The sequence below is a fragment of the Sturnira hondurensis genome, unplaced genomic scaffold, assembly GCF_014824575.4.
Source record: "Sturnira hondurensis isolate 20B ecotype Veracruz unplaced genomic scaffold, ASM1482457v3 Scaffold0001221, whole genome shotgun sequence".
Lineage (NCBI taxonomy): Eukaryota > Metazoa > Chordata > Mammalia > Chiroptera > Phyllostomidae > Sturnira > Sturnira hondurensis.
In genome coordinates, this window is record NW_028073852.1 from 4,363,158 (window position 1) to 4,387,277 (window position 24,120).

At 55.9% G+C, this 24,120-nt stretch overlaps 3 protein-coding genes and 1 non-coding gene across 7 annotated transcripts; 2 read left to right on the forward strand and 2 right to left on the reverse strand.

Moving 5' to 3' along the window:
* Positions 1–226: 226 nt before the first annotated feature.
* MIF4GD (MIF4G domain containing) lies at positions 227–4,165 on the forward strand. 2 transcript variants are annotated; one of them, XM_037065863.1, is made up of 6 exons: positions 227–389; positions 1,336–1,467; positions 2,269–2,378; positions 2,579–2,734; positions 2,818–2,910; positions 3,463–3,690. In XM_037065863.1, the coding sequence occupies exons 2-6, from the start codon at positions 1,380–1,382 to the stop codon at positions 3,688–3,690; spliced, it is 675 nt and encodes a 224-aa protein (XP_036921758.1). In that variant the 5' UTR covers positions 227–389; positions 1,336–1,379. The 2 variants fall into 2 exon arrangements, with proteins under 2 accessions (XP_036921758.1, XP_036921749.1); XM_037065854.1 differs by lacking the exon at positions 227–389 and having other exon boundaries at positions 3,463–4,165.
* MRPS7 (mitochondrial ribosomal protein S7) lies at positions 4,047–7,811 on the reverse strand. Of its 2 annotated transcripts, none has more exons than XM_037065883.1 (5): positions 7,704–7,811; positions 6,811–7,002; positions 6,642–6,705; positions 5,722–5,889; positions 4,047–4,683 (listed from the first exon to the last, which is right to left on the reverse strand). In XM_037065883.1, the coding sequence occupies exons 1-5, from the start codon at positions 7,718–7,720 to the stop codon at positions 4,462–4,464; spliced, it is 663 nt and encodes a 220-aa protein (XP_036921778.1). In that variant the 5' UTR covers positions 7,721–7,811; the 3' UTR covers positions 4,047–4,461. The 2 variants fall into 2 exon arrangements, with proteins under 2 accessions (XP_036921778.1, XP_036921770.1); XM_037065875.1 differs by having other exon boundaries at positions 7,521–7,778.
* Positions 7,812–7,821: 10 nt separating this feature from the next.
* On the forward strand, positions 7,822–23,732 carry GGA3 (golgi associated, gamma adaptin ear containing, ARF binding protein 3). 2 transcript variants are annotated; one of them, XM_037065718.1, is made up of 17 exons: positions 7,822–7,953; positions 14,784–14,868; positions 14,994–15,069; positions 16,436–16,534; positions 17,153–17,276; positions 17,548–17,651; positions 17,784–17,864; positions 18,403–18,540; positions 19,029–19,110; positions 19,218–19,334; positions 19,572–19,823; positions 20,172–20,242; positions 20,473–20,789; positions 20,974–21,197; positions 21,467–21,636; positions 21,781–21,891; positions 22,083–23,732. In XM_037065718.1, exons 1-17 carry the CDS (start codon positions 7,914–7,916, stop codon positions 22,191–22,193), a joined length of 2,202 nt encoding a protein of 733 aa, XP_036921613.1. In that variant the 5' UTR covers positions 7,822–7,913; the 3' UTR covers positions 22,194–23,732. The 2 variants fall into 2 exon arrangements, with proteins under 2 accessions (XP_036921613.1, XP_036921617.1); XM_037065722.1 differs by lacking the exons at positions 7,822–7,953; positions 14,784–14,868; positions 14,994–15,069 and adding an exon at positions 15,091–15,268.
* LOC119003383 (small nucleolar RNA SNORA32) lies at positions 12,852–12,972 on the reverse strand. Its single transcript, XR_005069948.1, has one exon. It is a non-coding gene; the product is annotated as a small nucleolar RNA SNORA32 (small nucleolar RNA).
* Positions 23,733–24,120: the final 388 nt, after the last annotated feature.

The window sequence follows — 24,120 nt, forward strand, 5'->3', positions numbered from 1 at the left end:
ATGCGGGTGGAAAGCAGATCTGGCCCAGCGCTGGCGAGCCCTGAGCAGGCCAGGGGCAAACCGGGTGAGGAGAAAACAGGGGCAGTAGTAGTGGTGTCACCAAGGCCCCACACGGCCCCGCCTGGGTCGCACGCCGGGGCCCTCCGGGCAGTCCAGGGGACAAGGGCAGCGTCACTGGGGCTCCAGCAGGTGGCGCTGGCGAGGCCTGTCAGTCTCGGATCCGCCCAGGCTCCGCCCCTCCACAGGCCCGGCTGGGGCGCCGCGCTAGGAAATGACCTAAGCTACGGCGAGGTGCGGTGGGTCTCAGCAGCGGCGCCGCGGACGCGGGTCGCGCGCACCATGCCCGCCGAACGGCCTCCGGGCACGCGGGCACGGCACCGGGCCAGCAGGTGGGTCCTGGCGCTCACACCGCTTGTCCTTCCTGCAGGCCTCCAGACGGCGGGTTCTATTGCCGGCCCTGCACTAATGGGAAGGGCGTTTCGGGCTTAGGGAAGAAGCTGCCCAGGTCTTGAGACCCCTAAGGTCGTCTCCCGTAACTAGGGGGGAGGCACCAAGTCCAGAGAGGGCACTCTACCTCCGAGGACGTTTCTGCCCGTTCCCCTCTTTAAGAGGAAGGATCTCGAAAGGAGCTCAGGAATTAAGAGTCCTGAGTGGGCAGAGCCGGGTTTCTGCCACTTGGCAGGCCAGTTTAACCAGTTCGTCCCGGGGCGAAGCTGGCCAGGACAGGGGAGTTTGGGCTCCCAACCGTCAGAATGGCAGACTCTTCCACCCACCCAGGCAGCCCGGCTCCAACCTGAGGGCTAGAGCCGTGCGTTCCGTGGACTGAGAAGGACTCTGTCTAAAGCTGAGGGAGAGGGTTGGCGAGAGGGACTCGGAGCCTTGCAACCCTGCTGGGACAGCTGCGTGCAGCTTGGAGCCCTCAGCCCTCTCACTGGCCCAGAATCCTGCCGAGCCAGCCGCGTCCAGGCCGCTTTACATAGGCAGGGCGAGTGTCTAATATGCATCTACCTACACCCCCAGTCCCGCGCACCGCTCCCCCCACCACCCCCAGGCTGTCAGCTGAGGATTACTCTGCCTCCTGTTGGGGCTGGAGGATAGGCCCTTTTGCCCTTCATCTCTTGGCTGTTATGTAATCCCAGATGCTACAGGGGTTCCGAATCTAAGCAGCAGGTGCCCAGCTGGTGTCCAGTCTCCACCAGGAGCCAAGCTTGGTGGGCACTCAGCCAGCCACCAAGTGCCAAGGACTGCCCAGGAGTAGCCCCACTCATTCCTGCATCCTGGGAACCCCAACTCCATGCTCCGCATCTGAGGCCTCCCTATTCATCTCCTCCCCAGGTGCTGTCACTAATCCCACCCCAGTAAAGAGCTGCCCAGGCTGGATGGTCATGGGGGAACCAGGTAGAGAGGAGTATAAAATCCAGTCTTTCGATGCAGAGACCCAGCAGCTGCTGAAGACAGCACTCAAAGGTGAGCGTGGGGAGCCCTCCTGAGCCTGGGTCTGGAGCTGCAGACAAGGGGCCACGGGGACAGGACTGGAGGACTGAGCCTGAGCCTGGGAATGTCTAGCCTTCAGTCCTTCTTTGGTTTCTGTGATTAGGAGTCAGCAACATAAACCTCAAACTGAAAGACAAGCTACATGCAGGCCAGCTCTGGGAGTGTGAATCAGAGTCACCTCCCAGACTGTAGTGCCTTTTTTGGGAAAGTACGAGTACCCATGAAGGGGGGGTGGTGTGGGGCACGGAGAGCACGGTTCCTCCCCCAAAGTCCTTAAGCTGGACCTGGTTTCCGCAGCCTGCTCTCTCCAACGCGCAGAGCTGCTTGACTCGTGGCAGCGGAGATGGGTCCTGGACCAGGGCCTTCCCGCAACGCTCAGAACAGAATCGTGACTCAGCTAACAAGTAGCGGCCACCACGTGCCAGGCTAAGCCTGTGGGTTTCTTGTGTTATGAGAACGCTTTCTTCTGTAAAACTGCTGTCAGAGACAGTTCTTTAGTGCTCCTTCCTCCAGCTAGTGCCAGACATGTGTCCTCGAGACTGGGCATTCTTTTGATTGGTCTCTACAGCCACACACCTTCCCGTTTCCTCTGATCGGGCCACCAGAGCTGCTCCTGTGTGGTTACGACTCTGCATGGTTTCTGGTCTCTTTAAATGAAATGTAAGGGCATCATACTAGGAGTGCTCTTTTGTAAACATCCCCGATCCGTGGGAGCAGGTGGAGACAAATGTGATAATTAAGCAGCTCGAGACTGCCTGCCTATCTTTACCCCAGATCCAGGTGCCGTGGACTTGGACAAAGTGGCCAATGTGATTGTGGACCATTCTCTGCAGGACTGTGTGTTCAGCAAGGAAGCAGGACGCATGTGCTATGCCATTATTCAGGTTGGGTAGGGTTGGTGGAGAAGAGGGGAGACACTTTGAGGACGGTGCTTCAGGAGTGGGCCAAGATGCAAAGGACTCCCCTCAGAGGCAGAGACAGGGTTAGGACAGGAGGGTCTTCAGCCACGGAAGCTTGGGTGGGGGTTGTGACAGCACCGCTCCCCTCTCCCCCCACCCCCACTCTCTCTGTCTCCGGTTGACAGGCAGAGAGCAAGCAAGCAGGCCAGAGTGCCTTCCGGCGTGGACTCCTCAACCGGCTGCAGCAGGAGTACCAGGCTCGGGAGCAGCTGCGCGCCCGCTCCCTGCAGGGCTGGGTCTGCTATGTCACCTTTATCTGCAATATCTTTGATTACTTGAGGGTGAGCAGCCACCCTGTGCAGCAGAGACGACCTGACTCCTGAGGCCACTAAGACGGTGCTTTGACCCGTGCTCTCCCCCACAGGTCAACAATATGCCCATGATGGCCCTGGTGAACCCTGTCTATGACTGCCTCTTCCGGCTGGCCCAGCCCGACAGTCTGAGCAAGGAGGAGGAGGTGGGTGGCCCTGGCAAGGAAGGCCGTGGAGGTGGGTCTTTAGTTCGGCTCAGAGTACCAGCCCAGTGCCCATGGAGGCTTTGAGGGCATCATTTTCTGGGGCAGGAGCCTGGTGGGGACAGTGAGGGCCTGTCAGTTACAGAACAAGCTACCAGGTCTGGAATTTACCCAGAACAGACGACAGGAAAGCTTCCAGCAGGAAAGCCAACCCACGAGAGGAATGGTGGGAGCCGTGGCCAGCTGTGGACACAGCCAGCTGGAAACCAAACCAGGACCAGGCAGTGTGGGAGGAGGTAGAAAGTGGGTTAAGCAGTTTGGAGACAGGGCCTGAGTCCAGCCTGGCCTAGATGAAAGACCTTAGGAAAGTCCCGGAACTTGCTTCCATTCACGTAAGATGTGAACAATACCCACTGGGCAGCGTGAGGACGAAGTGGGAAAATGCGTGTCCGGGGTCAAGCTCGGTGCCCGGCACACAGCCAGGGCTAAGTAAATGGCTGTTCTTTGTGACATGCCGGCCCTGGCTGGGAGCTCGCCTCCCGCACTTCCCTGCAGGTGGACTGCCTGGTGCTGCAGCTGCACCGCGTTGGGGAGCAGCTGGAGAAGATGAACAGGCAGCGAATGGATGAGCTCTTTGTCCTGATCCGGGATGGCTTTCTGCTCCCAACTGGCCTCAGCTCCCTGGCCCAGCTGCTGCTGCTGGAGATCATCGAGTTCCGGGCAGCAGGCTGGAAGACGACCCCAGCGGCCCACAAGTATTACTACAGCGAGGTCTCCGACTAGGCCTGCCGAGTGCTGCTAGGCTTCCCCGCCAGCAGCGCCAGCCTTGCTTCCACCCCCTGCCCAACCTGGCAGCGCAGCCTTTGCCTCTCCCCAATACCTGTTCCTTCCAGACTTCCAACAGCTCCTGAGGTTTCCTGCTTACCCGGTGGTCCTGCTCTAAGCACCTCCCCACAGACCCGCTCCCCCTCCCCACTCTGCAGTCCTCAGTCTCTCTGCCCTGGTTATACAGCTTCTTGGTGCCTCAGTCTCCCATCTGTAAAATGGGTACCCATAGCCATTGGTGGGACGCTTTGGAATGTCAAGGGGCAGAAGTGCAGTGCACAAGTAACACCAGATACTGCTTCTGACACACATTCGTGTAAGCACGACTTTGGAAACAGGTCCTTCCTGCAGTCGGTTTTAATGAGTGGCGGCCCTGCATCACATGCTCCAGTGCAGGGTGAGAATTTTCTAATAAACCTTTCTGATGTGAAAATGCTTCCTTTCATCACCCAAATGTCCACCCTGAGTTGAGGGAAGAGAAGGTGGGAGGGGCCCTAAGTTTCCTGGGGGAACTCCGAGTCCACGTATTGACTCTCTGCGAGGAGCTCGGGCGGGGAGAGCAAGTCCTAGCCCACAAGGGAAGCAATGAGTACACTGCGGCCTCCTTCCTGGGAGGCCTGCCTGCCCTACAAAGGAATACGCCCTTCAGCACAGGTGCTTTTCATGTAGCAGCGGCTCACACGGCCTCTTGCAGCAGAGCGCCCCGGGCTCCTCCTGGAGCCTCCGTCCCTACCACCAGCGGTAGTGGGCCAGGGCACGGTTGGCCTCCGCCATCTTGTGCATGTCGTGCTTCCTTTTGATCACAGGGCCCTGGTTGTGAAAAGCCTCCAGCAGCTCTCGTGACAGTTTCTCTGGCAGCAGCATCCGCCGGGGCTTCTTCTCCCTGCACTCAGTAATCATCCACTTCATGGCCAGGAAGCGCCGCCGCCGGTCGGACAGCGGCACAGGGACCTGGCCGAGACAGGACATGGGCAAGTTGGTCCAAGAACTGCCAGGGCTGCAGCCTCCTTCCTCCACAGGTCCCCTCTGGGTCAGCCCTGGCAAGGCTCCTGAGGAGAGGGGCCTGCCTTCTCCTGTTCGAGCTTCCCTCACCCTCAGGTGATGTCAGTGTAGCCCACGTCAGAGGCCTTCACCGAGCAGAGGCTCATTAAGCGCTGACCTCTTTCACCTGCAAATGAAAGCTCAGCCAAGTGGATAAAAGCCCCAACTGGGAAAAGCCCCATCAGCCGGGGTGGCTTAGCCATGCAGATGAGGATGCCTAAAGGGAAGAGCCTCTTGTCCAAGAATCATTTTCCAAGCCCCCACTATCATGCCAGACCCTAGGGACCCCGACATTAATGAGAAAGTCTCTACCTCTATGAAGTTCACGCTGGAACAGAAGATGAGAATATCTACTTGTGACCATGAAGTGTAATGAAATACTATAACGGAGGCACCTAGTTCAGTTCAACAAACGGTGATGGCATCGGTTACAAGGCAAATGCTACGCTGGACACCGGTGCACGGAGATGGGGTCTAAACAGTCCTTCACCACGAGAAAGTGACAGCACATGGGATGCTGGGGGGAGGGGGTCACTGGGATACCACTTTGTTCTGTGTTCTGCCTATCGTTTTTTTTTAATTTTTAAAGATTTTATTTCTTTATCTTTAGAGGGGAAGGGAAGGAGAGAGGGAAAGAAATATCAATGTGTGGTTGCCTCTCGTGAGTCCCCTGCTGGGAACTGGCCTGCAACCCAGTCATGTGCCCTGACTGGGAATCGAACTGAGATCCTCTGGTTCATAGACCCGCGCTCAATCTTCTGAGCTACACCAGCCAGAACCTGGCTGTTATTTTTAACACTGTGGGACTCAGACGGCCAGATCCTAACAGTCTCTGGTCCCTAGAAATCTATCAATGTTGGCCTACTGTGGGCCCTCCATCCCAAGAACCCCTCCCCCTACCTTGTTACACCCGTGGGCAGCCCTGCCTCCCCTGCCCTGACCACTCACCTGGTAGAAATGACCACCCTTGAGGATGGGTACCAGCCCAATCACAGGCTCACAGTTTTTCAGGGCTTGGTGGAAGATGGTGTATGGGTTGCGTTCAATGGTTGCCCGTTCCTCTGGGGAAGCAGCATGATACTTCTCAAACTGCTTCCTTTTCACGGCTTCCAGAGTCTGCAAAGGGATACGGTGGACAAGGATGCCCCAGGCTTCCCAAAGGGTTTACCCAGCTGAGCCAGTACCTTGCCCTTCACTCCCACTGGCAGGCTTTTCTATGGCGCTGCGCTCCTCCACAGCACTTTTTAAAAATCCTCTCCCAAGGGTATGTTTACTTATTTCAGAGAGAGGGAGGGAGGGAAGGGGAGAAACACTGTGGGGATCCAACCCACGACACGGGTATGTGCTCTGATGGAGAATGGGACCAAACCCCTACCAGTTTGGTGTGTGGGATGACGCCCCAACCAATCAAGCCACCTTAAGTGCCTCCCTCTTTCCTAAACTAGGACAGAAAGAGCTAGCTAAGATTGGGGTGGGGGGCAGGGGGATGGTAGTAGCCGTTGACTCCTGCTGCACTTCATTAAAGCCCCACCCAACACACACATACAGAGAAGTGAATTTTAATGACAGGTATCTGAATCCATTCTTTTTTTTTAAATTTTTTTATTCACTTATTTTTAGAGAGAAGGGAAGGGAAGGAGAACGAAAGGGAGAGAAATATCAATGTGTGGTTGCCCCTCATGTGTCCCCTACTGGGAACTGGCCCGCAACCCAGGCATGTGCCCTGACTGGGAATCGAACCGGCGACCCTTTGCTTCACAGGCCCTGTGCTCAATCCACTGAGCTAGGCCAGCCATTCCTTTTCACACTGAACTGAAGGAGCCCAGTACAAAACAAGAGAAAGATGAAAGGCGAGAGGTACCGTTTACCTTCGTCATGAGAGATCTGGCCAGAACTTTGTTTCCTCCTTTCATCATCATGTTGGTGAATTTGCTTCAAGGAGAAAAACATGTTTAGCTTTCCTACGCTGTATCACAGAATCCTTACTGCAGATCCTCCCTCCATCGTCCCAGTGGAACAAAAGTGTTTTCACCTAACCTGATCAACGGGTCTTCAAACACAGAGCCCGTTTTCGTCGCTGGGGCAGCTTTGATAAGCTGCGTCTTCCTCACCTCCAGCTCGAACTTCTGTTCCTCAGTCAGCTCTGCCAAGGGCTTGCGGAAATACTCCTTGTCAGTCTGGGGATCCTTGTACTCAGGGCCATAGCGGCTCCACCTCACCTGGATGAGCCTGGGAGAGGGGGAAGAGGAAAAGGCGGGCAAGAGCTGACTCCACAAACGAAAAGGCTTGACTTAATAATAGGCGTGTCTGCCAAACCACTGAGAAGTGAGTGCCAGCCAACCGTGAATCGCAATAATTCTGGCTCTTGCCCCAAAAGGTAGGAGCGGCTACCCCAAACAGGCCAGTAAAGTCTCATCTCCAGTGCCAACGGTAAGGACAGGTTCCTGAACCTCAGGGTGGACACCTGCCCATGCACGTCTACCCGCAATTCCCAACACGGAAAACTCCAACTCTCAGATTTAGCAAGGCTGCACTTTCAGCTCCGAAATAGGATCCCCCCCCCTCCCCGGCAAGGAGCTGCCACCCAAGCCTCAGACTGCCTCAAAATCACGCAGCTACTTAAGAGCCTCGGACCCAGAAATCTCTGCTCCCAGGCTCTCTCCAGCACCCCGCGTGGCCTGCGTATGGCCACTTTCCTTCCTCCCTGAAGATTAAAGCGACCTCCCGGTTGACCGCCGACCTCTCACCCTGGAAGCCGCAGAACAGCACTGCGTACACCCAGTGGTAGTTCCAACCACCCTCTCACTGTCTTCATCAAGGGGGCAGCCATCTCGGTTTGCCGTGAGGACCCCACGGGAGCTGCCCTCGGCGTGCCTGAGCGAGTGACGGAAGAGAAAAAAGCTCAACAGGGTCTTAAATCTGCACATCACCCTATTAATCCGGGCATTAAGAGTCATTCTGAGGTCCAGAGGGAAGAGTCTAAAGGAAACACTCGCCCTTCCATTATCTGTCACAGCCTGGCACAACCGTCGGTGGCTGAGTCGGTTCCTCTCAAGTCCCCATGCAGGCCCCGCCCCGGCTCAGATCCTGCAGGTTATCGCGAGGTTTGAGGCCGCGAGCCCGGCCCGGGCGGCTGCAATATGGCGGAGGCGGAAGGAGAGAGCCTGGAGTCCTGGCTAAGTGAGTATCCGCGTCCGCTTTTGCATGCCCTCGCGGCACCACCGAGCCTTTCCTCTGCGCACCCCTACACCCCCTCCCTGGTCGCTGCGGCGCCGCCGCCTGGCAGTTTGAGCCGGGGCCCGGCGCACCGTGAGCGTTCCGCGTTCACGCCCCTTCCCCAGCAAGGCGCCTGGCCCTCGCCCGGCACCTGCTCCGGGTGCTGCGGCGCCACTTCCCGCTCCCACGCGCGTTGGCGTGAGCTGGGGTCCCGTCCGGCCTCGCGGGCTCCGGGAAGGTGACAGCCAAGTGCTTCCGCCTGACAAGCACTGCCGCTTAGGGGAGATTGTGGCGGGGCTGCGGGCGGCTCAGTCCCTGACGAAGGGAAAGGCTCTCGATTTGGGCTGAACCTCGGGAGCGGTGGGTGCTGCAGAGCACACACACAGAGCTTCGGAGTTGAGGCTCTGTGTTCGAGGAGAAGTGACCGCTTCGCGCGGGCAGAATGTTTGAAGTGAGAGTAATCCAGAGAGAGAGAGAGAGAGAGAAAAGAGCTCAATGGCCCCCACCCCACTCCGCGCGCGCATACACGCTTGGACATCTTGTCATTTGTTGGTAACCTACCCTGAGCAAAACTGAGGAACCCAGTCGGTGCCGTAGTTATAGCGGCCTATTGTTATAATTGCTAACTTACATTGCTATTAAGGAAATATGGGTTAACCTTGTTAGCTGGTAGTACTTTGCTCAAGGGTTAGTAAGTTTCCTGTGGGCTACAGGAGGCTCCCGGAGGCGTCCGAGGTAGAAATTGAACATGGTGATAATGCAAGTAGGGATGTGTAGTTCTTACCTTTCGCAAGAGATCTCTTATTTACCAGCGCCTCCAGGGTCTTGCAGGTGATGGCTGTTTCCTCCAATTGCCCGACCTTTCTTAGTAAGAACTTCCTTCAGGTGGTTGAACCTAGGTACATTTGCAGAAATCTACAGTTGCAGGCAGGTATAGTTGCACGAAGCCTTCTGTGTATATGGAACTGTTCTCCGTGGAGCGCACAAAGTGTTCTGAAGGCATTTGTTTAATTCGTTTATTAAGTATCCCAGTGAAGCAGATAATATTGTTACAATTTCACAAAAAGGGGAAATTGTGACAATCTAGTGAAACCATGTGCTCAGAGCCACCCAACCAGATGTAACCACACTGGGATTGGTTTGACCCAGAGATGTTGATGGGGACATTGGAGAGGTGTCCCCATCAGCTTAGGTGGCCTAAGCTGAGTTTAATAACTTCAGAGTTACCTTTTGAAGTGGGAGAGGGACAGCCTGTTTTTGTGGGAGAGATGGTGAGAGGAGAATGGGATGGTATCGATAGAGGCTGGATGTCCTCGGCTTACCGTTGTTCGACACGGTTTTTCGATGTTACGATGCTGTGAAAGCGATAAGCATTCAGTAGGAACGGTACTTCAAAGTTTGGATTTTGGTCTTTTCTCCGGCTGTGCGGTAGGGCACTCTCCCATGATGCTGGGCGGCGCCAGGGAGCGCGGCTCCCAGCCAGCCACCTGATCTCTACAGCCGATACTCTACGCTGAACTTTGCTGCCTGTGTTTTTTGGATGATGCGTTGTGGGCTAAGTGATGTGCGGTAGGTTAGGTGTAGTACATGCATTCTCCACTTCCAGTATTTTCAACTTACGAAAGGTTTATCTGGGTGTGACCCCGTTGAGTCTTACAACTTAGTGGTGTGAACCACACCAAGTGAACCAACCAGTGCTTGCGCTTCAGCGGCATTCTAGGTCCTGGTCACTCTCTGGTTTGCCCGATTTATTGCAGCAGCCCCTGCTGGGCCCAGGGTCTCAGGTCTGTCCCTTCTGCATTCCGCTCCTTGGAGTATGTCTGTTGAATCAAATCGTTCCACTGCTGCACACCTCCTGCCTCCTCTCTGTGGCTTCCTGATAGCCTTTGCTTTGGCCAGTCGGATGTTCTTGTCTCACAAGCACACATTGCCCTCTTCCCCGCAAGCCCTGCTCTCCTTTGCTCACTAAGAGCTTTAAGACCCATCCCAGATTCTCCACCCCCACAAATCATCTCTTGGTAATGGCGGCCTTCTCTGAAGTCCTCTGGTTGCCACAGTCAGGCAGTGTTTAATGAATGCCTGCTGTGCAAAGCGTCATGAAAATAAGTGCAAGCAGTCTTTGCCGTCAGTTTCATGAAGTTGATGCTGGAGTGAATAAAGCATTCTTAAATAAAGAGATAAAGGCTCAGTGGCAAGAGCCAGAAATGGGAAAATGCAGGCAGTTTCTTTAGAAAATTCGGGATAGGTGGAGTGGAAGACGCTTTCTCTTCATGGGGAGACGGCATTTGGGCTAAGCCTTAAGGAACAGGAAAAGTGGGCCGAGGGGGCAGACTAGATGTGGAGGCAGCCAGCCGTGTTTGGGACACACAGCGGTGGGTGTATGGCTGGTCCAGGCCCCGAGTTCCTGCAGGAGAGTGATGGGAGAGGAAGCTGGGAAGTTAGAGCCACATTCTGCAAGGGCTTGGATTCCAGGCCGGGCAGTCGATGTGTGATGTGTCTGCAGTTCTCAGATCCGCAGACCTGGGGGACCTTGTGTGGGTGTCTGAGGAGAGTCGCTCCTGGGCTGCACAGGGTGGACTGGAGCACAGAGAGCTCTGGAGGCAGTGGTGAGGGCGGTGGCGGGGCAGAGGCGAGAAACGAAGGGAGAGATCTAACAGGACATCAAGGTGGAAGGAACTAGGGGCAGACTGAGAAGTGGCTGTGGGAAGGGAGGGGGCGTCTGCGGTGGGGCTGCAGACCCGGGTGCCTGCCGGTCGGGCCAAGGGAGCTTTTTTGTAGAAGCAGGGAAGTCAGGAAGGGGAAGTGGTGGGTTTGTTTTCGATGCGTTTCTGTACCAGAGCAGCACTTACAATTGCACCCTGTCTCGGTCGTTGCCCTGGTTATGTCTCGTGTTGCATCAGGAGAGAAAACCTCCTTGTGTGTTGTGTTCTAGGCTAAGCAGTGATGTTCGGTAGGTTAGGTGTGTTAAATGCATCCTCAACTTCAGATATTTTCAACTTATGAAGGGTTTACCTGGATGGAACTCGGTCACAAGTCTTACAACTTAATGGTGTGAACTATACACCAAGTGAACCAGCCAGTGCTTGCGCTTCAGCGGCATCTCATTCTAGGTCCTCGTCATTGCAAGGCTTGCTCGGATTACTGCAGCAGCCCCTGCTGGGCCCAGGGTTGGGTCTGAGCCTTGTACTTTTTTGAAGTCCCTCCAGGGCCTGGCATGCCGCACACTCAATTTCGACGGGTGCCTAACAAACACTCAATGATTGACTGTCTCTTGATTCAGGACTATAGCAATGAAGGTCAATTCTGGACTCTTTTTCCATCTCCTGTTCTTGCCTCTGCTTATCTCTGAGTCGTTTGCCACATCGAATTGGTTGTCTCCAGGGTACCTGGGCTGTAATGGGATGGGGCAGCCAGTGCTGATGTTTCCGTCCCCACTTAGCTTTTTGAGGTCCCGCGACAGTCAGGGCTAGTGATGGAGCTGAAGAGGAGAGCAGGGAATGTAGAGGCGCAGACACAGGAGAGAGAAAGGCTTTTGGTATGGACCTGAAAATAGAAGCCTTGAATCAGAATAGAGCCCAGCAGGGTGGTTCTAGGAGGCAGGGTCCCTGACGTCAGCCCTGAGGTCTCCTCTGTGCCAGGTGATGGAGAGTGTTCAGTGGGTGGAAGGTTGGGTGCATCTGCCAGGCCAGGCAGTGGGCAGGTGGAGAGATCCGGCCCCCCCAGGATGATCCCCAGAGGTTTCTCCCAGTTCCTGTGGGCGACTGAGGTCCGCTTCCGGAGTGGGCTGGAGTGCGGGCAGGCCCTCAGACGTGGGAGGCTGCTGAAACCAGGGCTTTTTTGCCCATGTGTAGGCACAGCGCTCCCTGCAGGTTTGCAGTAGGAAGTTCTACCAAGGTAAAAAAAAAAATTTTAAAGTCAGATTCTACACAGTTGAACACACTGAAAAGTAAGCAGGTGTATTCTCGGAAGCAGAAACGTTGTTGGACTTCTAGCAGGTGTGGGAAAGACGTGTCTGGTGAGGGCCTGTTGCCTGTGTGTGTGCGCGTGCACGCGGGGAGGACGTCTCCACGTCAGACTGTGTTTGGAAGATGCTTTTCCAGTTGCTATCAGTGTGAGGGAGTGGACTGCTTTTTCTTACACCACGAGGTATGTGACTGTTCCCGAAATGATAGTGATGGGGTGGGGATGGCTCCTCAGGCCTCAGGTCTCCCTACAGTCTGTTGATATCGTGTGAGAACTTTAAACATCTCAAATGATAGGGATGAGTAACAAAGCCACGCTAACACCTGAGAAGGTTTTGGATAACTGGTGGAAGAGACTCACTCGGGACTTCTCTGGAGGGTGACAGCTAGTAGGTCACAGTGGCACTTAGTAGTCACTATTGATAGAATTAATCTCTCCTTCCTTCAGGCTTGACATTTGGAAGGGCCTGCTAATTCTCTGTTTACGATCGAGGACAGGCATCTCCCTTTCCCTCCACATGTGAACCAGAACCGTCTGAATCTTCTCGCAGCTAGAGCAGAGATGCCGCCGCCGCGGCCACAGCCCTGCCCTCGCCCTGCCTCCGCAAGGTGTCTGACCCCTCGTGGCTCAGAGCCCTGGGTGTGGGGTGTGGAGTCCCTCTTAGGATCTGGTTGTGGAGCTAGAGATTTTTAACATTAGGAAAAACGGCAGTTATGAAAACAGTCCAGAGAAATCAGAGATCAGAATTGTCAACACTCCTTGTTGGGAAGGGCTTCGTCAAGCTTCCGCTTGTCTTCTGAACCCCGAACATGGCAGACAGCTGGGGGCTGCTTTCTGGAATGGGCAGGTGCCAAGGTTTGAATCAGAGATGGGAGTAGTTGTTTTTGTTTTTAAAAATAAAATGTCCGCAGTAGGCTGAGTGCTAGCACCGTAGCAGAGAGAAAACCTAGTGGGAAAATGCTTTGCGGTCGTGTCCATGACAGATGAGAGAACTGTGTTCTAAAAGCCTTGGGAAGCCCTGGCTGGTGTAGCTCAGTGGATTGAGCACGGGCTCACGAACCAGACTATCGAGGTTCGATTCCCAGTCAGGGCACATTCCTGGGTTGCAGGCCAGTTCCCAGCAGGGGATGCACGAGAAGCAACCATACATTGATGTTTCTCTTCCTCTCTCCTTCCCTTCTTCCCCTCTAAAGGTAAATAAATAAAATATTAAAAAAAATAATAATAAAAGCCTTGGGAATGACCAAGAGATGGGAACACAGTCACCCCCCCCTCAGCCCGGGCTGTTCTCCGCAAGCACAGCTTCTGGAGGTGACAGGGGAAAGGGGGCCACACAAGTATTAGGAGGCTCTGCATTTAGCACTGGATGTGAAACCCCCAGTGACCCTCCGAGGGCTCCCCAGCATTTGTCTCTGCCCTCGAGCCAAGAGCATTTCATCTTGAGGGCACTGAATGCGCAAGCTTAGATTGTGCCTCCGTGACCCCAGGGGCAGAGAGCATGCCGATTGGTGCGTCATAGGGGTTCCGTAAGTGTTGTTAGCTTAACCACAGGTGGTGAGATTATGTGCAGTTAAGAAAATTTAGATCTTGAAAGGTTTTTGAAGGGTATGTAGGAAGTATATATTTTTCTTTAAAAAAAGATTTTTATTTATTTTTAGAGAGGGGAAGGGAGAGAGAAGGAGAGGGAGAGAAACATTCCTGTGTGGTTGCCTCTTGCACACCCCCTACTGGGGACCCGGCCCACAACCCAGGCATGTGCCCTGACTGGGAATCGAACCAGCGACCATTTTGGTTCACAGGTCAGTACTCAGGCCTCTGAGCCACACCAGCCGGGGCCTGTAGGAAGTATATTTTCTAAGTATGTATATTTTTTGTCAAGTATCCCCTTCTTCAGTTTGTCTAGAGACACTTCCTTCTGTAGTTTTTAATTTGTTATTTTAAAAACATCTTTTTCAGTTACAGTTCATAATCATTACTATTCTGTATTAGTTTCAGGGGTACAGCATAGTGATTAAATAGTCAAATTCTTTACAAAGCGTTCCCTCCAATATTTCCAGAACCCACCTGGCTGCATACCAAGTTACTGTACTGTTCTTTTTAATTATTAATTGATAAATTCATTACAGGTATGTGGTCACTTTTTTATCCTTATCGAAGTTATTGTGGTGACACTGGTTAACAAAAGTGACACAGATTTCAGGTGTGTGGCACTGTTATTGACTATTTCCTACACTGTATTAAGAAGCACTTCTTTATTCATTTTTTTGAATAAAAACTTTAATTAAAAAAGTTAAAGTTTGGATGTGTGGTTGCCTCTTGCACATCCCCTGCTGGGAACTGGCCTGTAACCCAGGCATGTGCCCTGACTGGGAATCGAACTGGCGACCCTTTGGTTCTCAGGCCAGCACTCAATCCATTGAGCCACATCAGCCAGGACTAGGAGGCACTTCTTGGTCATCCCTACTTACTTAACACCCCGCTTGTTTTTACATAGCTGGAAGTATCCATATTTATTTGTTACGGTAAACATTTTACATAGGCATCTACTTGAGTATTTCAGTCACTTGCGTTTGTGTTTGTCCTGTCATTCGTGATCTACCCTGAGCTCCCTGAGTCGGGGGACCGTTTTCTCCTCACTGTGGCTTTCACCGCGCAGACAGAGAGCAGTATTTGTACATGACTTGCTGCCTGGCTGAAGTGTTGAGGCCTCTGTTAGAGAAGAAATTTGGAAACAGACATCTGCACATCAGTGCATAAAAGTTAAGAGGAGAACCTCTGTTTGCCCTCCTTGCTCTTCGTTACAGTTGTCCTCTTCTTTGTTCTGTCCCAAGATAAAGCCACCAACCCTTGCAACCGCCAGGAGGACTGGGAATACATCATCGGCTTCTGCGATCAGATCAACAGGGAGCTTGAAGGGTGAGTCTGGAAGCCTTGAGGGGCAGGTGGGGGAGTTGCCTGGGAAAGTAAGGAACGAGGCCCAGGAAGGCTGGCCCTGTGGCCTCAGGGGCAGTGTCTTCAGAGTGCGTCTGCTTGTCTCCCAGGCCGCAGATAGCTGTCCGCCTGCTGGCCCATAAGATCCAGTCTCCGCAGGAATGGGAGGCGGTCCAGGCCCTGACGGTAGGTTCGAGCTGGCTCGCCTGTTTCACAAATGTGTGCGTCCTTGTGCCGGGCACCAAGGCTTTGGAGGTGGCTGTGTGGTCTAGCGGGAGAAGCAGGGCCTGAGGGAGGGGGCCAGAGGCCGGGCCCTGAGCCCAGGGTGGGGTGCAGACAGAGCTGTCCTGCCCTTTAGGAGTTGACTAACTGAAGAAAATTGGAGGTGAGTAAAACTCGTTCTGTAGCTAAAAGTAATGCCAGTTACTAGTGAAGGTGTCACACCATCGGTGGCCCTCGGGGGCTTATTGAGACTAAGAGGATTCAGAATGTGAGGCTGTGTGCGGCACCTGGGTGCCTCTGGATGAGGGCTCCCAGGGTTGCCCCTGTCGAAGGGCGCAGGGCAGAAAGTGGTCCCAGGAGGGCTGCTCAGCCGCGTGCACCAGAGGCCTTCAAACANGAGTAAAACTCGTTCTGTAGCTAAAAGTAATGCCAGTTACTAGTGAAGGTGTCACACCATCGGTGGCCCTCGGGGGCTTATTGAGACTAAGAGGATTCAGGATGTGAGGCTGTGTGCGGCACCTGGGTGCCTCCGGACGAGGGCTCCCAGGGTTGCCCCTGTTGAAGGGCGCAGGGCAGAAAGTGGTCCCAGGAGGGCTGCTCAGCCGCGTGCACCAGAGGCCTTCAAACAGTGCTTCTCGGGGGGGGGGGGGGATGTTGCCCCCCAGGGGCATTTGGTGATATGTGGAAACACTTTTGGTTGTCTCATGTCAGGGGTTGCTCCTGGCATCTAGGGGGTGAGAGGAGAGGCCAGGGCTGCTGCCAGACGCCCTGCGATGCAAGGGCGGGCTTCCGCAAGGAATGGCCAGCCCCAGTCATTACGAGATGAGAAGCCCTGCTTTACAGATACAAGCCAAGAAAGGGAGCCCTGGCGTGGCGTGCTCCTTGGCACAAGCTCCAGGCACAGGAAGCCTCAGGAAGCCTTACGGCCCCAGCGGGAAAACAGGTGGGAGTGGGGAGAGGGGGCGTATTGTGCCCACCAAGGTTGAGAGAGCAGTTCAGCCGCTACTTCCCACCTCCCCAGAATGTCGGGCAGCTTGTGAACAGAAGCCTGGAGCTTGAATCGGAGCAGCTTCCTCTGGGTCTCGCTTTCCTCAGCCCTGAGATGCAGGGCAGCGCCGGCAGGAAGGCGCCTTCCAGGACTGACATTCCACCTTCTTGCTGTCTGGGGGTTTCTCTGGTTCCCGTCGAGCTTCCCCAGAAGAGCTTTGCAATTTGAGGGACACGAGATGTCCCCTGGGGTCGTGTTCTCAACTCTTCCTGATGAGTTCCTTCCTTGGGTGAATGTTCATCTGGCCCCACCCCCACCGAGTGCCTCCCCCCTGCGTCCTAGGTGCTGGAGGCGTGCATGAAGAACTGCGGGAGGAGGTTTCATAACGAAGTGGGAAAGTTCCGGTTTTTGAATGAGTTAATCAAAGTGGTCTCTCCAAAGGTAAGTCGGGGCAGTTTCCTCATTTGTAGGAACTTGTGTTTCTCCCCTGCACCTGCTGGCTTTCACTGCACAGCTGGTAGCCCCGTGGATCCGAGGCTCTCGGTGTCGTGTCCAAGACAGGCGGGTCCTGAGGGTAGCAGGATGACCGCACGGACCTCACCGATGGGCCTCTCACCTGAATGCAAGGAGTGACAGGGCACAGCTGTGAGTGTGTCTGGGGGGGCGGTCCGCATAGCGGCCACTTTTGTCTGGCCACTTGCAGGTGGGCACCTCGTCATTCCTCAGCCTAACGGGCTCTGCTGCACACAAGTGTTGCCTAAGCTCCAGGCACCCGCTTAGAGCAGAGGGGACAGTGTTTATACTGAAGACGGGAAGTGCTTTGTGGTAAAGTGCAGCCGTGTTTCTGGCAGATGGTGCAAGGAGATGCAGGGACGAGCTCCCGCCGCTGCCTGACCGCAGACTCTGTCCCAGACGGAGGCAGCCCTGCCCCTGAGCCATCTCACACACTGGCAGGGGGGCTCCAGCTCCTTAGTGACTGTTTCACTGCTGTGAAAGAGCCTTCCCACATCCCTGCCCCAGACTGCGGTCACTAGTTTCCCTTTTCCTTTTGCCTCTTAGTACCTGGGGGACAGGGTGTCTGAGAAAGTGAAGACCAAGGTTATTGAGCTGCTTTATAGCTGGACGTTGGCCCTGCCTGAAGAATCGAAGATCAAGGATGCCTATCACATGTTGAAGAGACAGGGTGTGTGCCCACCCCTACTCCCCAGCCTCCACACAGTGCCAAAGGGTGGCCAAGGCCAGGAAGGATGGGGGTGCCTGTTGTCCCCAAGCTACGTTCCTTCTTCCCTCCCAGAGACAGTGGGACGGGCTTGGCTGGGGTTTGCTGGGAGAGGCGTGGACCTGCTCTGTCTGTGCAGGTCCCTGACCTCAGGGGTGTGCGCCCTGGCTGTGTGAGGAGGGGCGACGCGTCCTCCTTGGCCTGAGCAGACGCCCTGCCCTGTGTCGCCTTGCAGGCATCGTGCAGTCTGACCCTCCAATCCCTGTGGACAGGACACTGATCCCCTCTCCACCACCTCGTCCCAAAAACCCCGTTTTCGATGATGAGGAGAAATCCAAGGTAAAGTGCATCCGGGCTGTGCAGTCCTCAGGTGAGGTGCGGTCCTGCTCATGCTGTGGGGAGCTGGTTCCTCTGGGGTCTCCCCGGCGGGGCGCTGCCTTCTGCCTTCACCTTGGATACCCTCTCCTCCAGCTTTTAGCCAAGTTGTTGAAAAGCAAAAACCCAGATGACCTTCAGGAGGCCAACAAGCTCATCAAGTCCATGGTGAAGGAAGTAAGTGGGCCCTGGGCATTGGGGCGTGGGTGGGGGAACCCCACAGAGCAGAATCCCCCCCTTGACATTAGGCCTGCTGTTCGCCCCTGCCCTCAGCCTCCCCTGGAGAGGCCAGATATTGGAATGGAGGAGGAAGAGTGGGTGGGGCCCAGTTTGGGGCTTGGGAGACGACTATTACTTTAAAAAGCAAAACTGTCCTGGGCTGGGCGGCTTGGTTGGCACATCGTCCTGTACACCAAAAGGCTGAGAGTTTGGTCCCCAGTCGAAGTGGGTATGGGAGGCAACCGATCGAGGTTTCTTTCTCATGTTGATGTCTCTCTCACTCTAAAATCAGTGAACATATCTTTTGGTGAGAATTTAAAAAAATATTAAGCAGAAAAAAACTAAACAGGGTCCAAGGCCTGTGGTTCCCCGGCCTGTGCATTGAGAAGAGCTCCCGGGGGGGGGGTGGGGGCTGGCCTCAGCTCTCGTGGTCTCTGCTGCGACCCTTGCCTTGTGGGGTTCTGGGGACAGTCAGGTTGAGGCCTCTCTCTTGCAGGATGAGGCTCGGACCCAGAAGGTGACGGAGCGCCTGCACACCTTAGAGGAGGTTAATAACAACGTGAAGCTGCTCAGTGAGATGCTGCTTCACTACAGCAAAGAGGACTCTTCAGAGGCAGATAAGGAGCTCATGAAGGTAGCCCCCCTTGAATACACTGCTGCTCACCCAATGGTCCCTAACTTAGGAGGCAGCACGGCAGCTGGGGAGAGGGGGCTGGTGCCCGTTTGACAGGCACTGTGACTAACTCGCCCTGGGTGAAGGGGCTGTGCGTGTGCGCAGTCTGCGTGGCTGCGCCCTGTGCCGTTCTCGGCCTGCTGCAGAGAGGCCCCCGTGAGCTCCTGCCGTGGCCCCTCAGACCCAGGTCACACAGACACACTGCGTTCTGAGCACATGCGGCAGGGAGGTAGGAAGGGGAGTACTTCCACTTGTCCCTCTGGTGACTTCTCTACCTCAGCAGGCATCTGGGTGACACGGCCTGGTGCAGGCTGGTGGCAGACGACTTATCCTCTAAGCCCAGCTCTGCCAGTCACTGCCCATGGCGGCCGAGGGCCTGTGACTTTCTGGGCGGGAATGCTAAATTGGGTGACCTCAAGGGAGCTCTGACTCAGTCTGGTCTCTTTCAGGAGCTGTTTGATCGGTGTGAGAGTAAGAGGCGGACGCTGTTCAAACTAGCCAGCGAGACGGAGGACAATGACAATAGTTTGGGTGAGTAAAAAGGAAAGACTAGTTGACAAGGATGACCCAGGAATGGGATGTATATGTGGTAGGGCCCTTGTCATGGCCAGGAATGAGAAGCCTCTTTTCTGCTCTAGGGGACATCCTGCAGGCCAGTGACAACCTCTCCCGGGTCATCAGCTCTTACAAAACCATCGTTGAAGGGCAGGTCATCAATGGTGAGGTGTCCACCTCAGCCCTGCCCGACTCTGAAGGTGCAGTGTTTCAGTCCCTCACTCGGGCCCCTCCACACAGCCCCGGCCCCCGGCGCAGGTGCAGTGTCAGCCCACAGGGCCTGAGGGGCCTCCCAGAGGCCAGGGGTTTGGGCAGGGCTTTCGCCACCTGCCTTCAGTTTTCAGTCTGCCCAGTCCAGGGGCCTATGGAGTAGGCCCTCTGCTGTGTGTCTGCTAGAGTGGCCCCTGATTATTCCTGTCCCTTCCCCTCTCATCCAGGAAGCCACCACTCTGGCAACCAGGGCGCACTCATCGACCTGGCGGAACTGGATGCGCCAAGTAGCTCATCCGCAGTGTTGGCGCCGGCCCCGGCCCCCTCTGCACCTTCCTCGGGCATCCCTGTCCTCCCTCCACCCCCCCAGACCTCAGGGCCTGCGAGCAGCCGCCCCTCCAGCCAGGTGGAAGCCCCCCCAGGGCCCGGCAACACAAGCAATGCCCTGAGCTTGCTGGATGAGGAGCTGCTCTGCTTGGGTAGGAGGCCGTGCAGGGCTTCCTCTAGCAGAGCTGGTAGAGAAGGAGGGGGCACGGAACTGGGAGGCGCTCGGGGTGGCCCACGTGCTTAGCAAGATGGGGAAGAAGGCTATGGTTGGGAGAGTCAATCAAGTTCAGTGTCCCTCCGGCTACTGGGGCAGTCTGCAGTGGACTCTGGGGTAGAAATGGTAGATCTAGTGTCTTGCTCTGCCTCCATCCCCCCAAACCATCCCTTCCCTCACCCCGGAAATGTAAGGACTCCCTCTGGCTCCTGTAGCCCTTCCTCAGGCGGGGCTGGGCCGCCCAGGGCCCAGCGCCTCTTCTCATCACAGCCGCCTCTGTTCTCAGGCCTCGCTGACCCAGCCGCCACAGCTCCTCCCAAAGAGTCTGCTGAAAACGGCCAGTGGCCCCTGTTCCAGGTGGGTGCATGGGTGACATCACCGGGACACCTGACAGCCTTGACTCACAGTACTGCCCTCCTTCTCAACTGGTCCTTGGCTGTGGTTGGCTGCAGCCCTGCTGTCTTCAGGCCCTGGGACCCGTCCTTGGAGGGCTGCTCCACCAGCAGGGTTGCAGAGGGGCCAGGCGTGGAGGGCCAGAGCCCCTCCACACCCCTTGCTCACGGGCACTTTCTACTCTTTCCCAATAGAATGAACAGTCAGACCTGGACTTCTTCAGCCCCAAGTTGGGGACTGCTGCCTGTAGCCCCCCGGAAGGGCCTGTCCTCCAGCCCTCAGCAGCCCCCACCAGCAATGCCCAGGCTCCACTGCTGCCCCCCTTCCCAGCTCCTGTGGTCCCAGCCAGTGTTTCTGCCCCCAAAGCAGGCTTTTTCTTTTCCACTGGACTACCCCCAGCTTCAGCCCCAAAGCCTGAGCCCACAGCTTCTGGGTACCATGGCTCAGCTTTGGGCGACAGCACCCTGAACAAGCTGGATGCCCTTGATCAGCTTCTAGAAGAAGCCAAAGTGTAATGAGTGGGGAGAAGGCGGGTGGAGGAGGGTTGGACCTGGGCTTGGCGAAACCGAAGGGGTTGGGAATGTTCTCAGTCTGACCTGAGGCTGGAAGCTGGAAGCTAGGGAGGTGGGCACCTTGTGAGGGGTCTGGCAGCCATGCTTGGTCTCTGACTTGCTGTCCTCCTTCCTGCTTCCCAGGACCTCAGGCCTGGTGAAACCTGTCGCCTCCAGCTTCTTCCCCACAGCCACCACCTCCCCTGTGGCCCCTCCCAGCGCCTCAGCTAGGCCTTTCCTGCCATTCTCCACAGGGCCTGGCAGCCCTCTCTTCCAGCCACCTGTCTGCCCATCCCAGGGGAGCCCTGTGAAGGGGCCTGAGCTTTCCCTGGCCAGTGTCCATGTGCCCCTGGAGTCCATCAAGCCTAGTAGGTGCTGGAGACTTGGGGTGGGAGGGAAGTGGAGCCCACAACATGCGGCGGGGAGCAAGCGGGCTGGTTCAGGACAGGCTCGGAGCCAGTAGTGACCTGCTTCCTTCTTGGCCATTTGTTGCTGCCGTGCACCTAGTGATGGGAGGGCGGAGGTTCTTCCCCACACTCCTTTGGGGAGCAGCACTCCCCGCTCAGCTGCTGTGGGCACCCCCAGGGCTGTTGGGGGTTGTAACCCTTCTCTTCTACACCCACGTACCACCTTACAGGCAGCGCTCTTCCTGTGACAGCCTACGATAAAAATGGTTTCCGCATCCTCTTCCACTTTGCCAAGGAGTGTCCACCAGGACGGCCCGATGTGCTGGTGGTGGTGGTATCCATGCTCAACACTGCGCCCTTGCCTATCAAGAGCATCGTGCTGCAAGCGGCAGTGCCCAAGGTACTCCAGGGCCTCTAGACACAAGCATTCCTGTTGTCTTCAACAGGCTGTGTTGAGGGTATTAGTGGCCAGCAGGTGACAGTGTGTCCACTGTGACCACAATGGGTTCTGTCTCAGCAGCTGCCATCTCTTTCCCCTCTGTAGTCAATGAAAGTGAAGTTGCAACCACCATCTGGGACAGAACTGTCTCCATTCAGCCCCATCCAGCCACCTGCAGCCATCACCCAGGTCATGCTGCTGGCTAATCCACTGAAGGTGAGCTAGGGGTCCCAGGGTAGGATTGGGGCAGGGACCCGCCATCTCCCATCCACAAGTGTGGGGCTGTAGCACTAACCCTGTCCCTTCGCCACCCTGGTTTAGTGGCTGAGCGAGGATGGGGAGGTGGGAGCAGGGTCTGTGCACACAGGCCTGGCAGGTGACGGGGTCTCACATGCTGCTTGTCGCAGGAGAAGGCGAGGCTTCGGTACAGGCTGACTTTCGCCCTGGGGGAGCAGCTGAGCACGGAGGTGGGTGAGGTGGACCAGTTCCCTCCTGTGGAGCAGTGGGGCAACCTATGACCCCAGAGGACATGGTCATCTCCACTTTGAAGCCCAAGCAGGTGGCCCTGAGACTGGAGGGCTGAGTCCAGTCGTTCACGTCCTGACTGCAGTGCTTAGAGGTTTGGTACGGGGCAGGGGCCCGAGATGCTGCTGTGATGGTCTCTCCTCCTTTGGCCCCTTAAAAGGACCCGGTGTTATCTACCTGTGTGACTTGAAGTGGCCATGCACTGTGGGGTGGGCTGTGGCCCCAGACCCTGCACCATCCCGTGGAGACACGGACCCAAGGTTTGACTAGGTTTCCCCTCATGCTCACATCCCTCAGTGCCACAGGGAGGAGGTCTCTGAAGAGCCTTGTGGGCCCCCTCAAGGACCATGTCCTCCCACCCCCGCCATGCTGCTCTGTGCGCCCCCTGCTGGCAGGCTGCTGCTACTGCCTCCAGGGAGGGGGCGAAGCCCAGAGGTTCCCAGTGGGCCTGGGCACAGAGAAAGGAGTTGGTGTACTGCCTGCCATGGGCAGCATCAGCCCGGAGGGGCCACGGATGATAAGTGTGTGCTTGTCCCTGGCGGTGGCAGGCAGTGTCCTATGGACGTCTCAGCAGGATGCAGAACTCAGCCTGTTAGACACCAAGCTGGGCCTCAGGGCAGCCTGAACGAGGCTGGGAGAGGATGCGGAAGAGAACCGGTGCTTCCCCTTCTCGGGAAGCAGGGACTCGGGGCTTCCTGGGAGAAGTGCGCCTCACTGTGGGAACCGGCCGCCCACTCACTACCTCTTGCTTGGCGTGAAACGGACGCTGTCCTGCCCTTCAAGTCTCTGGAGGGAGGACGCCACCCGCCCCTCCACATCCTCTTGCTTTGGCCTCTCCCCCGCCCCCCAGATGGCCTGTGGCACAGTAAACAGACTGGGACAGAAGGCCTTGGGGTCAGGCGCGAGGCACTAGACTTACCTGCTGTGGAAACTTGAGTGCTCGGCCGCAGAAGGGCGCTGTTGGCGAGACGTTGGGTCTGGAGATGGTGACTGGGGGCTGTGCTGCAGGTGAGTCACCAGCCCTATTGCTTCAACAGCGCTCATGCCAGTCAGCTTGTGCCCGTCTCTGGGCTTCCCCGATGTCAGGACAGTGAGAACCGCCAGCTGGGGAAGCGGCCCAGCTCACCAGAGCCCAGCTGGACGGGCTCAGCCGTCTCCACGGAAGGTGGCACAAGCCTTGCTCCCTGATCCTCCCTGTGCCTTGCCCAGCTTCCTGCCTCTATCCAGAGGTTGCCTCCCCCCTCCCCTCCATCTTTAGCAAGCAGGTTTCACTGCTTCACTAGGATAGGTCAAAAGTGAATTGATTTCACTACTTAAGGAGTAAATCCAAGAGCTTTCCTGAGACCAGCTGCTGCAGCCCTGGGAAAGTCTATGGGGTTACTACATGGAAACGCACCTTTATATAAGCTTTAGATATTAAAATTATTTATGAGTGTTACTGTTGGGGTCGCTGTTTTGTGACAACTATACTGGATATACCAATTCTGCTGCCCTTATTTTGCTGCATGTTAAATAAAATCATTTCCACCCTGCTTGGAATCCTAATACAGACCCCACTCACCCCACAGGGTGGGGGGAGTGTCCCCTCCAACTTCCAGACGTGGCAGCACCTAGGTGTGTGTTGAGCGGTGCAGGTTCCTGGGTCTTTTCCTTTAAAGGAGATAACCAGCTACCAGACCCGTGTTTCGGGTGACTCGCAGGTGAGCCCAGGTTTCAGAAGCACAGGCAAACCCCTGAAGGCCCCTGTCCGAGGTTCTAATTAGGGGCGGGCAGGCCCTGCACTCCCCGTGCACCACCGGGGTGCCTCTCCCTCTAGGGAGACAATGAAGTCAGTTTCACATCAGAGGAACACAATATGCATTTTCTTATTTTTCACTACCTCTACAGGGGAGGTAGATAAAAACTTCCTGGCTGAGGTCT

Excerpts from the sequence above, each read along its gene's own strand:
- MIF4GD (XM_037065863.1), top strand. The coding sequence starts at position 1,380 with ATGGTCATGGGGGAACCAGGTAGAGAGGAGTATAAAATCCAGTCTTTC. Across the intron at positions 2,379-2,578 it reads TGTGCTATGCCATTATTCAG|GCAGAGAGCAAGCAAGCAGG; the intron begins GTTGGGTAGGGT and ends TCCGGTTGACAG. Across the intron at positions 2,911-3,462 it reads GTCTGAGCAAGGAGGAGGAG|GTGGACTGCCTGGTGCTGCA; the intron begins GTGGGTGGCCCT and ends ACTTCCCTGCAG.
- MRPS7 (XM_037065875.1), bottom strand. The coding sequence starts at position 7,603 with ATGGCTGCCCCCTTGATGAAGACAGTGAGAGGGTGGTTGGAACTACCA. Across the intron at positions 6,706-6,810 it reads TTTGAAGACCCGTTGATCAG|CAAATTCACCAACATGATGA; the intron begins GTTAGGTGAAAA and ends TTCTCCTTGAAG. Across the intron at positions 5,890-6,641 it reads CCAGATCTCTCATGACGAAG|ACTCTGGAAGCCGTGAAAAG; the intron begins GTAAACGGTACC and ends ATCCCTTTGCAG.
- GGA3 (XM_037065718.1), top strand. The coding sequence starts at position 7,914 with ATGGCGGAGGCGGAAGGAGAGAGCCTGGAGTCCTGGCTAA. Across the intron at positions 17,277-17,547 it reads TCACATGTTGAAGAGACAGG|GCATCGTGCAGTCTGACCCT; the intron begins GTGTGTGCCCAC and ends GTCGCCTTGCAG. Across the intron at positions 19,824-20,171 it reads TGAGGAGCTGCTCTGCTTGG|GCCTCGCTGACCCAGCCGCC; the intron begins GTAGGAGGCCGT and ends CTCTGTTCTCAG.